General features: G+C 36.9%; 2 protein-coding genes across 3 annotated transcripts in view; both read left to right on the forward strand.

Moving 5' to 3' along the window:
* Positions 1 to 1225, forward strand: part of TPC1 (two-pore channel 1) — a 36243-nt gene extending 35018 nt beyond the window's left edge. The window contains exons 22-24 of one of the 2 annotated variants that reach the window (XM_086557747.1): positions 311 to 348; positions 444 to 552; positions 949 to 1225. In XM_086557747.1, coding sequence (XP_086413873.1) covers positions 311 to 348; positions 444 to 531 — 126 coding nt within the window. In that variant the 3' untranslated portion in view covers positions 532 to 552; positions 949 to 1225. The remainder of the gene's footprint in view (positions 1 to 310; positions 349 to 443; positions 553 to 948) is intronic. The other variant, XM_086557748.1, reaches the window with a different exon arrangement.
* Positions 1226 to 18243: 17018 nt separating this feature from the next.
* Positions 18244 to 18738, forward strand: LOC147505167 (uncharacterized). The gene has a single exon (XM_086605482.1). It carries the CDS (start codon positions 18244 to 18246, stop codon positions 18736 to 18738), a length of 495 nt encoding a protein of 164 aa, XP_086461608.1.
* The last annotated feature ends 578 nt before the right edge of the window (positions 18739 to 19316 follow it).

Consider the following 19316-nt stretch of genomic DNA (forward strand, 5'->3'; position numbering starts at 1 on the left):
CAGTAGGCATTAAAGTCGTGGTTTTCCTGCTAATTTCTTAGGGTGATAGAGCTTCCATTGTGAAATTAAAATATGACTCCTGTTTCTGCTTAAATTTCGTACAGTTAAAAGTGGACTTGAAATTGACAACCAAGATGAACTTTCCTGCCTCACAATTTTTGAAATTGGAAGTTCTTTCCGTATAATTATTGAAATGGAACTTTCTGTTACGAATTTTAGTTATGCTCGTGTACAAGTCTTTAAAGGATCATTGGCATCATTTCATAGTTATGCTAGTCTACAAATCTTATAAGTGTACTCCTTGTTGCAGGAAGCTGGAGGAAGGAAAAATCGACCCCGACAAGTTGGGTATGTATCTTTTGCTAGGTGGTTACTAAAACAGTTTTTTTTGTTACATACGTTACGCTATTAACACAGATTCTCTCATGCCATCTGCTATGCAGCTCAAAAACGCGAAGTCAAAGAGTTGATGCACTTCTTCATCGCATTTTGAGTGCGGAGCTAAAGGAAGCTCAATGCTCCACTGCGTAGTTCTATTTTCCTCCTTTCACGGTATTGTCCCACTTGACCTCTCTCCCACTTCAAATTAATTCCCATAGTCAAAAGGTAACATATGTTCGCCCGCACACTACATGATTTTTCAAGATTTCTCTAATTGAAGTAGGACATGTAGAAATATCAACAAGTATTCTCGATTTCCTGCTTTTGGAACTTAACAACATTGGATTGGATAACACCACCCCCCAAATAAATTTTAGTTGTCTATTTTCTGGTTGCTTGCTGTAGTGGTGATTGAGAATCTTATTATGCTGCAACTCTTCACTTTCTAACAGTCTATAATACATTCTACTCCATGCAATAGTTTACATAGTTGCATCCTACTGAATGATGAATTTGATCTATGGCTTGACTTATTTTATAAACTGATTAATTGTGTCTGCCAACAAGGCTGTTAATTTACAGATTCCAGAGAAGACTGAACAGCAAGAAAAGCAGGATTTACTTTCAATATTGCAACTGTTGTTGCTGACTTAAAAGAGTGAAAATTTATTAGATTGAGGAACTAATCAACTAATCATTAATTGATTATTGTTGTGCGCTTCCAGGGTGTTTGTAATTTTGTATGTAGATATATTCAACTGAACAAGCTGGAAAACTTCTGGCCTGATTAATTGTATTATATAACGAAATGATATAGAGTGTAGTCTATTTCCTTGTGTGTTCATTTCTATTTTCTAGTTAAAATTTTAGATTTCACCTTCAAGATTGGCCGACTTGGTTTGGGATATACTATTAGAGATTGAGAGGTGTTGTATGAAAAGATTGATTATACTGCAAGCATAGTAACAAAGTTCAGACTGGATGGTAATTTACGAGAGTTCAATGGGTGAAATTCCGATGACTTCGAAAGTAAATTGGAGAATTCACTTTTGAAAAATTGAAGTTATCTAAAATGTATGGAAACGCAAAAAGGTGTAATACAGTAATACTGTCATGACATTTTTAAGCTATAATCTCTTTTTCTGCCTTTTTCTTTTTGGTAATTACCAGATATACATGTATTAATGTATACATTTAAGGTTCCAGGCTTACAGAAGATCTATCCCTCTCTAATACATCAATTAACCAGGGTGGAGGCATAGCTGTCCACTCCACAGTAGAGGGGATTAAATGATATAAGAGGCTGTTGGGTGTGCAACTTGGTTATCAGATCTATGCACCCATTTGATGCAAACATGTTCATAGGACCATATTATAGCTATTGCATCAGTTAATATTGGTTCAGAAGTCCCTGAAAGACTGGACTGTTGTTGCTTTAGGTAGTTAGTAGCACCTGCGTGAGCGTCCACTTCTATTTCTAGGTTGGTGGTGACAAAGTTCCTGCTCCAGGATATTGCTCTGGCCTCGGAGAATTCCTTTGCATTTTGCCTCTTCATAATTTCTTGTTGTGTCTCTGTCAGATCCCGCATCAATGAAAAAACCATTATAATCACGCAGTGCATATCCAAAAGAAGCCTCACTAGTTGTTTGTAGCTTGCAATAATCCACATTGAGTTTAAGATGACTCATAAAAGGTGGTGTCTAGACGTCTAGTTACTATTATTGGCCTGAATTTTTGTCTTCACTTCTTTTGGTTTCAAGACCCTTGGATCATCAAAGAACTTCTGAGTGGTGTAGGCGTGTAGCTTACTCTATAAAAATCTGGAAGCTTGTGGTTAGCCAATATATTATGTCTTTCTAACCGGATATTCCAATAGATCATCAAACAAAATGCTTTCCAGATGTTTGTATCAATAATAGGCCAATCTGTTGGTGGATTAAACCAATGATAAGTTCTCAATATGGGTTAGTCTTATACTCTTATGTGCCATGGTATAGAGTACCAGCGACTCAGAGAGCCTTGGTAAAAGAAGAAGTGAGAAGAATGTGTTGAATAAATTTTATTGTCGTTCGACACAGAAGATGAGTTCTGTCAGGTATGTGGAAGAGCCTAGCAAGGTGCTCTCTAGTGGGTACTATACCGTGGACTCTGGTAACATTTCCAAGAAAAGAGGGAGTCTCTAGGATTGTTTTAATTCTGGCAGAAGGCCATGTTTGTTTTATTAGCGACAGTGGTAATAGACTGCGTACATATGACATGATTCCCTAACACCAGCCTTGGGCTCCTTTGGCTCTACCGCTGTATACTATGGAGTTTAAATAACTACTGTTGAATCTCATTTCGCAAAACTAGTTTAAATAACCACCGATGAGTCTTCCATAACTGATAACTCCATTGGCAGTTAGATTCCACCATGGCGCGGGGGCTTACCTCAAAAGGCCTCGGGGTGTAGTATTTAGGGATTAGAGTCCACTCTTTCCATTGAAATACTTCTTTATTGCTTTGCGAGACTAGCTTTCATAGAGATGATGATCATCTAATCAATTTTGGGACTGATGTACATGTCTGAGTTCGCAGTACAGTACTCAAAATGATACTACTCATGGGTTGCATGTTACTAAAAGGCCACTTTTAGGAATCAACTTCGGTTCCCAATCATTCTATCCCCTTCTAAGTGCAACCTTACATACTACAGTGTGCCCCCTTCCCTCCACGTAATCTGATACCCTTGCTCTTTTATTGTTGGTTAAGATGTACTTTTCTCCAAATTGTTCCTTCAAAGGTATTTCTCCAACCCAAATATAATCCCAAAAGTAATTAGATTCAGCCGTATTAGGTGCAAAAGCTACACCTTTGACGCCATCCCAAAAACACCCGGCGGCCTGTGTGCAAAACTTGATAACAACTGAAATTGGTGCCCTAACCATGTCTTGCTCAGTATAGCCACCGAATTTTGGTTAAGATTATATCATTCACCACAGATCTAATAACACCGGTCCATCAATTTATCTGAAACCATCCTAAAAAACACCTTTTTTTACAAGGCACATATTATTATTATTATTCCTGTTTTCTTTGTTTTTATTGGCAAGCAAGGTTGTTAACGGGACCCCTACCCTTGTCATTAATAAAATAAAGCTGGTTACATTCTCTCATAACCTATTTCTCTACTCTCTTTTTTTTGTAACTATTTTTCTAATATCCTCAGAAAATGAGCTTGGTATAACCTCAATGAGCCTAGCAATAGGTATATTTGAGGCAATTGCATTAACCATCTTGTTTGCTGCCTTACGGATGTTGATCAGGTTTGCATCTTCTTGCTTACACTCCTCAGTATCCCCTCTCAAATTCCAGAAACCAATGTAAATCATTTAGGCTTTGGAAGGGGATTGAGGTGGCTGTAGTTGGCACACACGACACACCATAGGACTTTTTAATGTCTTCCCCCTTGGATACTTGCACTGCTAGTACGTACCACTTGAAGAACTGCTTAGTTTCCTTATTGGACTTCTCTCACTAGCTTGTGTCCTCTTCTCTTTTGCATGAGTACCATCCAGTAAAGGTGTAACCTGTTCTTCCTTATTCGCTACGTACCTTGTCATCTTTACCTTCAGCTCCACTTTCTTTAATCTGCACGTACATATTTTTTCTAAATTGAATTTGTAGTTTTCTTAGGCCTAAATGAGTGCTTCTTCTTAGGGCTTTCCCAACCTTCATCTATCTTAGTAATAGTATCTTTCTCCACATCATAAATCTCTACAATTTCATCCCGTGTAACATGATTTGCATCCATAGATTTTTAGAAATCTTCTTTCTTTATCCAAACTGGTTTCTCCTTCTTGTTTATCTCCTTTCCTTCTTCTTTAATCTGTGCATCCGAGCAATCACTATTTGTGTACAAATTCAGGATACTTACATCTTGCATCCCCTTCATTGCAAACTCTTGCATACGAGGTTCTTATCTTGGTCTCTGCAAGTCTATCTGTGAACATAGGTGTTCCAACAACACTTCCCACTTGACTAAAACCTTCACTATTCCACATCTCCATAGGGAAGTTCTTCATGAACAAGTGACTTGCAATATGGACCACATGTCTAAAATTGTTCTTCTATCAACTTCATTCATTGCTAAACTCGGAAACTGAACATATCGGTACCATAAGTATTCATGGTAAAAAAAGTTCTTTAATCTCCATGTTCTTGTAACAATATCTTTAATGTAAACAAGCCCTAGCTTTCTTCCTACAAGCTCGCACAAACAAATTCTGGAAACTCTCTTATCCGGAATCAGTGTTTTGATTGCTTGTTAAAAATCTTGTTGAGATATATATAAGTTTTAGTATATATGTGGTTTAGTCCCACATTAAGCATGTGTTCATTCCTTACTTAAGGAGAGTGAGTCCCTATATAATGATATCTAAGCATAATAATATTTCCTCTTTATGTATGCAATGGTCCTCCTCTTGACTGTAGACTCTCGATCTGAACTTGTATCTAATGATGTAAGGGGAATGATATATTCAAGGCCGCCTCAAGGGTGATCTTAATACAGGTAAGGGTCCGCCTAACCCTATGAATCTTTTTCAAAAATAATAAAATAATAATAATAATAATAAATAATATATATATATATATATGGGGTTGGCTACTTTGGCATCTCTAATTGACAGCTAATCTTGACAGCCCACCACATACACTAGATTATAGTCCATCCAACGTCCAGATCTTGATCTCATTTAACAAAGGAATTAGAGAGGGTAACTTAGTCATTTGACTTTCTATTCTAAAAAAAACTCCCGAACAAACCACCCGACTCTTTTTCCTCTTCCACCCAACAAAACCCATCTCTCCCAACAAATCCCAGCTCTTCTCCTTCCACCCAACAAATCCCAGCTCTTCTTCTTTCACCCAACAAAATCAATCTCTCCCAACAAATCCCAACTGAGAGCTTGATGAACTCTCTCTCCCTCTACATAAAATCTTCGACCGCTCTCCTCACCTAAAGAAAACAATTCAAGTTTGAAGCTTTTTTACCTTTTTGGTGAGTTATTTTTATTTTGTTTTAGTGTATCAAATGTTAGGAAGAAACCCACCCACCCACCCTCCTTTCACGTTTTTCATTTTTTCTAGTGTTTGTGCATGGTTAGTTTAATAGGCACACACCCACATTTAATTACTGTCTAATTTTTTTAAGAGTTAAAATTGGAAATTTAATATGGGAGTCGCTTGATATTTATTTCGTTATGGTTCTGCATTTATTCCATTTGATATTTTCTAGAAATGGAAGGGAATGTTGGAGCTGCTGACGGGTCTTCTTCTCGTTGTACTGATTCCCAAAGTAAAGATGTCGAGATATTAGTTTCTCCGCACTTAGGTATGAAGTTTAATAGTGTTGATGAAGCAAAAACTTACTATAGAGAGTTTGGTAAACAAGAGGGATTTGAGATTCGTGTTTGGACTACAGATAAAAAACAAACTGGTGTGGAATTTCCTTCTAGTTGTCTATTGGTTTGCTCACGTGAGGGTCCATAACAAGAAAGAAGAAAGTGAATGTGTAGCTTCGAGAAATACTCCGACTGTTAGGTGTGGTTGCCAAGCTAGAATGCGAGTTACAAAAAGAAAACTTGAAAATATATATGATGTGAGCGTCGCTGCAAACAACCATAGCCACAGTTTTGTCTCTTTATCAAAGAGGCAGTATAAGAAAGGTAACAAAAATATGCCTGAAGCTGCGAAGTGTTTGACAGAGGTTTTTCATGACAACAGTATACCTGTAAGGAAAGTGGCAGACGTTTTCCATGGGGATGTGATTGGGTTTAGGAGAAAGCATTGTTGGAACCACCATTATGGTTTGATAAGAAAAATGCCTAAAGACAATAGTGCTACTACTGTACTTCACTATTTTAGGCAAAAGAGTGCTGAAAATCCTCAGTTCTACTATGCCATTCAATTAGATACAAAAGGGGTTGCGGTAAATTTCTTTTGGGGATGTCGTATCTTTTGATACAACATATAGAACTAATGTTTACAGTATGCCTTTTGCCCCTTTTACTGGAGTCAACCACCACATGCAATCTATTCAGTTTGGTTGTGCCCTGCTACTTGATGAGACAGAAGAGACATTTGTGTGGTTGTTTCAGACATGGCTTGCAGCTATGGGTGGTCGTCCACCAACTTCAATGCTTACTGACCAAGATTTAGTGATGATTGCAGCAATTAGAAGAGTTTTCCCTTCTACTTGACATCAATTTTGTCTTTAGCACATTATGCAAAAAAATTCAGAGAAGTTGTCCTTTGTCTACCATAAGCTCAATACATTATGTTCAGAGCTTACATATATTATTTGGAAGTCATATAAGATTGTTGATTTTGAAAGAAGGTGGTATGCACTACTGTTGAAATATGACTTGATTGAAAATACTTGGTTGACAGAAATATATAAAAAAACGTACGTCTTGGGTTCCGGCTTATCACAATGACATTTTTTTTTACTGGTATGCATACGACTGGGCGGAGTGAATCAATGAATTTTCATTATGATCAATTCGTTAGTTCGACGACTACACTTATGGAATTTGTCCATAGTAATGAAAGGTCTTTGGAATCGATAGCCAGGAATGAAAGGGAATCTGATTACCGCACCGAACATACTTCTCGCATTGTGGCTAAGGATGCTTTCCTCCTCAAGCATGCAGGTAGATTTTATACCATTAGTGCTTTCAATAAATTCAAGAAACATTTAGAAAAGGCTAAGATGAAATATAGAATTGTTGGAGAAGAGATAGACATACATGGATCTGGAATTTATACGGTGAAGACAAGGGACATCAAGCAAACTTCAATTTGGAAAGTGACTTTTAATAGAGGAACTTTAGAGGGTGACTGTGAATGTAAGAATTTTCAGTTCGAAGGATTACTTTGTGCTCACATTTTAAAGCTTTTTTAGCGTTATGACATCGAAGAGATTCCAGATCATTTTATTTTGAAACGGTGGACGCAAAAGGCAAACACACATAGAGTGGTGTTTGATGGTGGACTAGTGGTCGGTCATGAAGACCATGAGCCTTTAAGAGTTGCCCATTGTATCAAGGTTGCTACTCAATTAGCTTATGATACATCGATTAGTGTTGAGACATGCATATTTTATTCAGAAGATGAGTGAAATGTCTATTGGAGTTTCAGAGCTCAAGGAAACTATCAGCAAAACAGATACAATGAATAATGAAGCACCTCCAGTTGAAGAGTCTATAGTTGATACCTCACAGGTAATTTATTTAGTTTGTTGTTTATCTTTGCAATGATAAAAATCTTATTTGATTTTAACTCTTAAATCTTCCTTTCAGCTCTTGGTTTTAAATCCCAACATTTCTCAAACGAAGGGGAGGAAGAAGAAAGCGGAGAGAATGAAAGGCCCCAGGGAGGAAGCCTTAGAGAATTCAGGAAGAATGTGTAAAAGTTGTAATAAGATTGTTAAGTACGACTCCATAAATTGTCCAGAAAAATTAAAAAATAAGAGTGTGGAATGACATGCTTGTCGAGTGTGGAAGGACCGTTGGGTTCTTACACTCTTGTTTTTTTGGGTGTTTATTTTTATTTTTTTGAATTGTCTGAATTTTAAATTGACTATCCAGTTTTTTGGGAGCTTACAATGTGGAAGGATCGTCATTTTAAACATGCCTCCACGAACACAAGGAGGATACCGAAAAAGAAAATGTAACGAAGTGCCACTAATTCCCATTGTTGACGAACCCGATGAAGAAATCGCAAAATCAACAACTCAATGGACTATGAACACTGAATGTTCATACTCTTGTTGGACTATGAACATTCAGTGTTCATACTCCTAGTGGACTATGAACATTGAATGCTCATACTCTTGTTAGACTATGAACATTCAGTGTTCATAGTTGATGCAGTACAGTTTGCCAATGATGTCAATGAAGTTGGCATATGATGCGTATGTCAATGAAGTTGGCATACATCAATGAACTGGAAAAGTGGGTAACAAAGTCGGAAAGACATGGACGCGGCCATATTTGATTGGAAACGTCAAAATAAGCATAACCCACAGCTTAGCCGTGGGCACCACCGTCTCAGGCCCTAAATCCATCGTTTAGGCCTTCAAAATCACGTTTTTGCCGTTTTAGGAAAGTTTTGTTTTTGCTATATCTTTTGATAGGAGAGTCCGTTTTCGATTTGGTCAGTTAGGTTAGTTCTATTTTGATTAGTAGTTTATTAATATGTGGTTATCCCAAAACTTTCCATTTTTTTAAAATTTCGAGTTTTGTGGTAATTAGGGTATTTCGCCTATATAAAGGCTGGTAGTCTGTATTAAAGTTTTCAGTTTTGGTTTTGAGTTAATCATATTAAGAGTTACCACAATTGGACTATGAACAGTGATATTAAGAGTTAATCATTTTGAGTTAATCATATTATGAGCTATGAACATTCTTTGTTCATATCACAATTGGACTAGAAACAGTGATTGTTCATAGTTCGGTAGCTATGAACACTCATTGTTCATAGCTGAACAATGAGTGTTCATAGTCCATATTGTACATACTATGAACAATGAGCTATAAACAGTGAGTGTTCATAGTCCATATTGTACCTACTATGAACAATCATTGTTCATAGTCCAATTGTGGTATGAACAAAGAATATTCATAGCTCATGACTATGAACACTGATTGTTCATAGTACGTACAGTATGGACTATGAACACTCACTGTTCATAGTCCAATTGTGATATGAATAAAAAATGTTCATAGTTCATGACTGTGGTATGAACAAAGAAGGGTTAATTTGAGATACCCCCCTTGTTTTGTAGTGGGATGAGTGATTTTTCCCGATAATAATATCATATTTATTTTTGTTTTGGCCAACGGTTGAGATTAACAGATCATCTAATTTATTTTAGATCGACGATCGAGATTAGATCTAACCATTTTGGTAGTCTTCCACACGTGCACAACTTATACATTGTCGTGCACAACTTATACATTGTCGTATATAAGCTTATACATTGTCGTATATAAAATTTCTCTGTTATATAGTGTTGTGCACAGCTTATACATGCAATGAGGAATGAACATTGATTGTTCATACCCCAAATATGTATGAACAATGAATATTCATATGAACAATGAGTGTTCATAGCTCATATTGGGGTATGAACAGTGATTGTTCATACCCCAAATAAGAGAGGGTACAATGGTCATTGACTTTCTATTCACAAAAAAAAAATTAGATCCACAAAAAAACCATGACCCCATTCTTCTTCCTCCTAACAAAAGCATCTCTGCACAAAACTTCATAGTTGGGTATTGATTTGTGTATAATTCTTCAAGTTGGAGATGAGTTTAATTTACCTTGGAGTTATCCTCATAAGCATGAAGTGGGTGATCCGGTTATCTGTTGAAGTGAATTCTTTGACTTCCATTGAATCATTAATTAATAAAGAAATACCTTATATAGTTATGATAACCTTTTTTTTATGTAAACTATTGGAAGGAATTAAGGATATTGTTGAGTTGGGAATCTTGGTGAGCTTTTGATGGGTGATTGGATTGAGAAATCGCTTTATATGTTTGAAATATACACGGATGTGATCGAGCTTTTTCAAATTACTGGTTCAAATTACGGGTTCGTATAAAAAATCGACCGAATCCTTCTTAGAATAAACCATCCATATTATACAACTTTTGTCAGGAAAAGGTCTAGTGGTCTCAAGCATGTTCGCACCAGTGAGCTCCTCAAATGTACGAGATTCTAAAAACAATAAAACCTTAAACTATCCAAATTTATTTCTTGGCGGATAAGATGGGCATCACATGTTTTCATCTTTTGCTTCTATTGTTGAGCATTGATGTTTTTGTATCTATTTGATTCTATTGTTGAGCTGGCCGGAGGCAATCAATTTTCAAATGAGTTCTTCAAACTTGATTGAGTTGGGTGTCAATGATTCAACTTTAATTATATTTTCCTTTTGATTCTTAAGATTTGACTGTGGGTTAACCGGTTCCATTGAGTTTCCAGACAGAGTTTTCATGAAAAGACGTGGTGGTGGGTTTCTCTGAAAACTTGGTGGTGGGTGTCCCTGTAGTGAGGAGAGAGAAAGAGGATGAGGAAGAAGAAAGAGGCGTCAGTTTTTACCCAATTTTCTAATCTAATTTGTGAAAGAAAAATAAAATAACTATTGTACCCTCTCATATTTGCTTTGTGAAATTAGCACAAGATCTGGACGTTGGATCGGGTATAATCGAATGGACGTGATGAGCTGTTTAGATGGGCTGTCATTTTAAGTTGTCAAGGTAGCCAGCCCATATATATATATAAAGTAGCTACTTAAGTTAACTTAAAATAAGTACGTAAGTAAAACTTCACCTAGAAAATGAATTCAAACCTAATCTTTTGTGGTTATGAAGCACTTACCATAAAAATCATCTCTACAAAATTTCAACTCATTTAGAAACCTCTAACATAGATAAAAATTGTTGTCATCTTTAAAAAGAAATCTAACGGTCCAAAAAATTTGAGTTTTTGCAATCATTTTTTGCTAATGTTAGAGGTTTCCAAATGAGCTGAAATTTTATGGAGATGATCTTTATGGTGAGTATATCATATCCAGAAAAAAAAAAGTTTTGAATTCATTTTGTAGGTGAAATTTTACTTATGTACTTATTTTAAGTTAACTTAAATAGCTACTTTTTAGAGAAGGATTGTATATATATATATAGGTATAGGGGCAGATTCCGTTTACAACACTTTTTATACAACGTTTTATACACATACCCCCCACCGGACCCTTTAAGATATTTTAAGGGCTAAATTTTTGTGGATAAGATGTTCTCACCATGGATATGACCTCCATAAAAAATCGAGTCCTTTAAACATTTCTAAGTTTGCCAAAAAATAGTTACAAAATTGATATTTCTGGACCGTTGATAAAAATTCATAGGTTGAGAGCAATTTTTCTCATGGTTAGGAGTTTTCAAATGAGCTGAATTTTTGTGGAGATGATCTCCATGGTGTAAAGATCATATCTACAAGGAATCAGGGCTTAATTCATATATTCAAAGGGTATTGTATAAAACGTTGTACAAAAAGTGTTATATATATATATATATATATATATATATATATATATATATATATATATATATATATATATATATAGAATTTTACATGGTATCGGAGCTTTAAGGTTCAGACCTAGGGCTTCACGTTGTCTGGTCACCGGTTGTTGGATTCACCAGTGACCGGTTATTGGCTAGATTTCGGCGATTTTTTTTTTAATATTGTTCACCCGTACTGTTCACACTGTTGTTCACCATGGTACTGTTCATGACACTTTTCACTAGATCATTGATCACGGGGGCACTGTTCACTGTATTGTTCACCGAATTACTATTCACTGCGATTTAATGTAATTATCGTTTATTCTATTTCTTTGGTTTTATTGGTGAGCTCTTGATCTATTTTTGGTTGAGAGATACGGGTCAAAGTTTTTCCTCCTCTCAACTTGTATGAGTTAGTAGGACTCCCTAATTATTGGTTGGTCAATGAGCACTTTCGTTTGTAAGGGTTTGACTCCCTTTTATGGTTCAGCTTGTAAGGGTTTGACTATCTTTTATGTCGTGGTACCGAGTTCTCGTGTTTCACAAGTTTTTTTTTGTTTTAGTGAGCTTACCGTATGTTGTTGTCATTGATGGTTCAACTTTTCAAGGGTTGATTCGTTTTTTATGCCACAGTGGTGTTGAGTTCTATGGTGTTTCACCGACTTTTTTGTTTTAGCCCTCTTATTGAGAAACTTATTGTATGCTGATGTCATTGATGATTTTCAGGTTTTGATTCCCTTTTATGCCGCAGTGGTGTCGAGTACTCAAGTGTTTTACAGACTTTTACTATCTCTTGTTGAGGTAATTCGTTATTTTTTATGCTGCCATTATTTGTTGTGACAAGATGCTTATAGGGAGTTACTTGCATTATGTCTTTGGATTTGAGGGGGAGTATTGGAAGTATTTGCTTATGCATTATCTATCAAGTGATGTTGGAAGTTTGGTATAAGGTACTCATGGATGAGAGTTGTTATGTGCTCAAAGTTGGTTTTTGGATGAAGTTCCCTTTAGTTGGTTTGGGTGCATCTCCCCAAGTTGTTCATGATTTACTTGGATACATCACCCCTGATACTATGATTGGTCTTTGTTATTGATTCTTGGATCCAACTCAGCCATTTATTAGTCTTTGTTATTGATTTTTGGATCCAACTCGGCCATTTTTCGTCGTATTGGTCAAGCTTTTGCAGTGTGCGATGCCCTGGTTTTTGAGCTACCTCTAGTTGAGGAGCATTTGTTTGTGGAGCTACTGAGGCATAAGTGCCCGGAGCCTTTGTTGTTGTTTTTACCAGGTGCTCGTTCATAGGTTTCGCTTGCGGCTGGAGCTTGGAGATAGAGAATCTATCTAGCTAACTATTGTTTTTGTATTTGCTTGAGGGGGAGTACTTCTTTGGGGCCAACATTGTAATTGCAAGCTTGAAATATACTATCTGTATATTTCAGCTTGAGGGGGAGTGTTGAGATATCTATAAGTTTTAGTATGTGGTTTAGTCCCATATTAAGTAGGTACGTAGTAGTCTAACTATGTGTTCATTATTTATTTAAGGAGAGTGAGTCCCTATGTAATGATATCTAAGCATAGTAATATTTCCGCTTTATGGGCTGGACTTTACATGGTATCCAAACTAGTTTCTTCTTCTTGTTTATCTTCTTTCTTGCATCCGGGCAATCACTATTTGTGTACAAATTCAGGATACTTACATCTAGGGGTGTATAACAGGTTGAGCCGGCCCTCAAACCATAAAACCCGTATGACTTGAGGGCCGACCCGACCATCTCATGTAGTGAGGGGCAGGCCTATGAGGGCCAATGCTAAAATTGTGAAGCCCTAAACCTCACCTCATCCTTTTCTTTAGAGAATTGAGGGTTGGGCTAGAGGGTCGGGTTTGATTACTCTCTTAAACTCTTTATTTACAGTATAATCTTACTAAATTAATACGCGATAAATTAATTATCACGTTTAAATAATAAGTTTTCTCAATCTTGACTTTGGTTAATGTACTTAATTAATAATTTGAATTGGCTAAAATTTGTAAGATAATAAAATTCAAAAGTTTCGTTATTAGGTTTTATGTGCCGACGTATTTCATGAATCAATAAGAAATGTATATGAGACCAAAAATATGATGTGGTGTTATAGGTTGTAGAATAATTTGTGTTTGATTAGTTGAAGTTGATTAAAAACTTCATTGCCATATACCAATGATCATATCACATCACTATGATTTATATTTTATTCTTGCTTATATGGAGAAGTGACCCGAGTTTACATCTCAACAATGAAACAATTTGTTATTTTGAACTAGATTTTTCATGTAATGTTGGAGGAGCCTACACAAAGCACTAATGTATGTAAAACATACTTTTTATTTTGTTATTTATACAATTACGTATTTTTTAACAAAATATAAATAAAATTACATAGAAAAGTTGTGAGGGCTTTTGAGGGTCGGGCTGAGGGCCGCCCTCATGCTTTCACATCTAGGCCTTGACCCTCCTCTCAAAACGTGAGGGTCGGCCCAGCCCTCAAATTGCATGAAAGCTTAAATTTGAGGGGTTTTGGCCCATGAGCCGGGCCGAGGGCTTGATGACCTTTTTACGACCGTACTTAGAGCATCTCTAGCCTCTAGGTAGAGGTATCACCGGCCTGCATATTTGCCTCCACCATTCGGAATTTGCAAAAAACCATTTCTAGGTGGAGGCAAATGTGGAGGTATCACCTATCTAGCTACATCCGTGGATGCAAATTTGTGATTTCGGATAGGGATGCGGCGCGGCAGTGACAATGTCGCGCATCATTGCTAATGTTGTGTGGGTTCTTTTTTTTTTACTTTTTCAATTTGGCGTGACAGTGGGAATGTTGTGTGAGTTTTTTTTTTTTTTTTTTTTTTTTTTTTTTTCAACCTGGGGCGACAGTGGTAATGTCGCGCAAGTTAGACCCTATTCCAAATTTGCAACTGTTATTTGTCTCCACCTAAAGTTGGTCAAATTTTGTGGATACTTACCTCAAATTTCGGCTTCAAACATGCAGATGATACTACTACCACATACGCATGTAAAACTATCTGTTTACACGTTAATATATCAAGTATATCCAAGTGTAAATCATCCAAAGATAAAGATACGGTAATGTAATGTTTGGACTGACTGATGTCTATAACAGGGTCTTAATTTTTTTTTATGAGTAATCGAGTAAACAGTTTGAGACCCACGTACTTTTTGTGTGTTGCCACTTCAACTTGTATTCTAATTGTCTCCTAGAAAGAAAAATATGCTGAATTTGAAGATCGACTAGTCTGTGTATCAAACATTCGATTGAGAATGTCTATTTTGCAGGAGATGAATAATCCTATTCTTCAATGTCTATTCACGAATCAGTCTATATTTAGAGGTGAAAATAAGACTCTGACTTGGAATCATCCTACTCTCAATGTCTATTTTCTTTTGTAGATATATCTCACCTGTACATTTGCTGAATTTAAGTGTTGGTAAAAATAACCTGATTGTTGGACACATTGTTTTCACTTCCAGCTGCTTTATTATTTTGATTGAATCCAATTTGTTGACTCGTTGTTTATGATTTTTTTTTAAAGAATCATGTATGTTGCCTCAGGCACCAAACACAAGGTGTTAAAATCTAGGATACTCTTTTACACGAATACATTGGACTCTTTTTGCTTGTGCGATAGTGTAACATTACAGATAAATGTACGGAGGTTAAGAGTTGAACCTTTTTCATTGCCTCGGTTACCTTTTGAAGGGCCCATCCGAGAAGTGCGTCCGTTAAGGGTGTGCATGGGTAGTACTATTAAGGTGCAGTACTCTCTTAGTCTCTTCTATGTTCTTGTAAAACTTTTTAATCACATATAACAGAGGAAGTGGTGTGTGGATTTCTTCATCCGCCTATATATTCCGTTTACTGTTGTTGGCGAAGTTGATCACTTTTGAGTCGTCTCTATGTTTCTTTTTTCATCCATTCACTCATTAACCTATATATGTTGTTGCAATGTTGCACTTTAATTTTACTTGTTTGTCATTGCTTAGAAACTCTGGAGCTGACATAATTGCTATACGCTCAAAAGAATCTGGGTTGCAACTATTTCACATGAGAGGGCTATGCTGGAAAGGATGGCGTGATGTATAGATTGAAAATGGGTGCCTTGTAAGCATTTAAAATCCATAATCAACCCAACCCTGAGGTTGTTCTCAAGATAGATGAAAGCTATAGATTGGTGTATTGAGATGGCACCACGCCCAACGGCAGAGGCAAGAGCACTGATGCAATGAAGAAATGCAGTCATGACGACCCCTATGTAATTGTTCCTTATTTTGGTAATATTTTGGTATGATGAGAAGTTCGACAGGAAAGGAGCTGGTTTTGTCAGGGAAGTTTCATTTGCCCCTGATATTGGAAACTTTTGGACTACGTACGCATTAGTAGTGTATTACAAGTGTGAACTTAAGTGTAATGGAGAATTTTTATATTTATATATTTATTTCCCCGTATGAATGAACATGATTGGAAATGGATTGTGTTTGTAAAAAAGACCGTGTTGGTAGTTTTTGTGCCATAACCGCCATCTAGACTGTTTCTCAGCATCGCCCAGAACCTTAGTGGATTCAACGACGTAATAGCTTCCCTTCAAGGTGGAACATGCCCTTCAACCTTCAAGGCTTCAAGCCCAGAACCTTAGTGGATTCAACGACGTAATAGCTGCCCTTCAAGGCGGAACATGTGTATGGAATTCGGATTTGTGTATATTTATTTTAAATGCCAAAAAGAGTCGACGTGAGATTTCTAAGTAGTAATAACTTCACCTAGCTAAAAGTGTAGGGTCTAAACTTGAGTAGTAGAGCTGCGAGTCTGCGACACTTTTTTAGAGGTTTAACCGTGGCTGGACAAGGGAGGGGTACTGTTTTGCCTCTGAAGCAGGTGAGATCATGACTTAATATTTTTTCTTGTTTAACAAAGTTCTTCCCGCCAATAGGATTAGAAGTTTGAAATGAAGAGTAAACCTGAATCATATGCCGTCTCAATTAAGTAGCTATATCATAAGAGAAATGCTAGCGGGTGCTAATATCCAAAAATAAGCCATAAGGGAGTCTTGGAATCTACTGTGAGACTTTGGATTAGTTTATTAATTAACAAAATAATATTGGAACTGTGCGTCTGTGCATGATCATAATATAACTCAAAATCACATCACTAGGCTCTTGGAAATGCAACTCAATTTCCAATTGACAGTGCATCATGCTAACTAGTATACTGCTATGCAGTGGGGGCGTGAGCGGAGAGGGAGAAATTGAGAGGCGTGGAGACAGAGAGGAAAGGGACGAAGAGATGAGATGAGGAATGAGGACAGACAGAAACCAACCAAATGACTTTTTGTCCACATACCCCCCTCGGCCCAGAACGTTCGCTCCGCTCACTTGATTACCTATAGTTTTGCTCAGCAAGTAAGAGTTAAAAAGACACCGGGGGACAAAACTTGATCTCTGGGATATTGATTCAAACAATAACTACGATCTTATAACAATATATACGTACACATGCATTGGGGACAATGTCAGAACGCCATGGAATTTTATTGATGTCAAAGTTGATGGACAGGCATATGTTAGCTTCGGAAAGATTTAAGAACTCTTTCACACAACAATCATAAGCAGCTACACTATGTTGTTGATGCTCTGTGAACAATTCTGCAGACCGACACCACTATGATCGAACTGCCTCAAATTTCACGTCTTCCTTCCTTTTGACACTCAATATTCCTGAACTCTTGTAAGCTTCTTCCACCCTCAACAAAAACACCCCCAGACACCCAAATCCAGTACGTTGTCACAGTTCCAATTTTCTTGTCCGATGACGTATCAACCACTTATGAACCAGAGGCAACCTCCTGATCCAATTCTGAAAACAATTGAAAATATAACCATTAGAGAAGACACTGCAGTAAATATACTTGTGCATTCAACACAAAAATCATAGTTTAAAATAAATAAAATTTGAGAAGAGCAATTACATCTAGGAGCAAATATAACCAGCATGTTCAATACTGGAGTGCCTTAAATTTTCATTGTTCCAAGAAAATTTGAAAGATTTAGTTCCAAAAGGGAAGTGAATAGATGCACACCTAGGTTCATTGGCAACATGCAACTGATATCATATCAGAACTTAACTACACATGGTTATGATGTGAGAATATTGACCGCCATACTAAGACAATATTAAAAAAAATCCATGATATAAGTAGGGTATAAATAAATACAATTAGACAAAATCAGGCCACTCAGTGGATGGCATGGTTTAAAGGAAAGGAGTTAGGTTGGCTTCCAGCTGTTATGTTTGTACAAAAGAAGAGGAGAATGTCCAGCATTTGTTGTGGGAATGTGGGTTCTCAAAGAGAGTTTGGCAGTGGATTACAGGAAGTTTTGGTTTGAGAAATCAATGCACAGCTTTCATGGAAGCCAGGAAACCAACGCAAGGTAGTCGCTGAATGGTGAAGCAACTCTGGGAGTCAGGTATAGTGTCAACCATAACAGTCTTATGGCATCACAGGAATAAAATCTACCATGAAGATACACATGCCAATTTCAGCTATTGCACTGGAAGAATTCGAAAGATGGTAAAAGACGCATCCATTCTCTTGGACTCCAATGCGAGCAACAAGTCAGCTGACTTGCAATTAATTACTGACGTACTGGAACATCAACTCAAGGTTACCAAAATCCCCTAGAATCAGAATGTGTTGGTGGACTCCTCCAGCAACTGGTGTAATAAAAGTTAACTGTGATGGTTCGGCTATGGGCAATCCTGGAACAACTGGGTTCGATGCTTCTTTTCGAATATATTCAGGAGACTTTTTACTGGTAATTTGGAGGAAGATGGGGATAAACACAAACTGCATGGCCGAATGTATCGCCACTGTGGAAAGTGTGGAAGTAGCTATTCGAATGAATTGGAAAGATCTATGGCTAGAATCAGAATCAGTTGCGGCTGTGAGGGCTTTTGGAATGGGTAGATTGTCATGGAAGATCAAAAGAAGATGGGAGAAGTGCAGCTCAGAATTGAACAGTCTTATGCTTACCTCTACTTGGACAGAAGCAAATTTCTCAGCAGAACAAGCTGCAAAATATGCCACAAAAATGAACAATGAAGAGCTAGGACTGTACTACGGTAAGCCCCCATGGCTATATAAATGGGAGGCTGCCACAAGCACATATTTCAGATTCAACTAAGATGGACAATGCAAATGATTTATGGTGTGTAGGAGGCCAAACTAGTAGGGTTGCTATCCATTCATAATGATGCAAAATCATCTTTGGTCCTGATTTTCCTTTTATCTATTTTACAGTTCCTTTTTCTTTTGTAATCCCCTCCCCTCCTTATTCTCCTATTCAAATACAACTAGAATTTAACCCGTGGCTACGCCACTCAAGTCATTATGGGTGCCTTTCACACTCAACGTGTTAACACTAAAAATTACATCTAGTCTTCATGGAGGTGATAAAAAATTACATATGTTTCCAAATAATCATACATAATTGATCTAATTTGAATGACATTTTTACAATACGAATGTATAGTAACGTGATCTAGAAATTACCCTTGTCTTCAACCGAAATGATTCTTGATTTTGTTTCTCACCATTTACTTTGTATCTAACAAAGTAATATAAAACCTTGGAATTCATTTCCTCTTTCTTCTCAGCTCACAAAGCTTTATGGATAACAACCGATGGAACTAAGTTATCTCAGCCCACCCCGAGAGCATTGATTCCTGAGGCATCTTAAGTCCCCAAACCTTAAGTAGCAAA

The sequence above is a fragment of the Coptis chinensis genome, chromosome 4 (genome assembly GCF_015680905.1).
Source record: "Coptis chinensis isolate HL-2020 chromosome 4, ASM1568090v1, whole genome shotgun sequence".
In the NCBI taxonomy this organism is placed as follows: Eukaryota; Viridiplantae; Streptophyta; class Magnoliopsida; order Ranunculales; family Ranunculaceae; genus Coptis; species Coptis chinensis.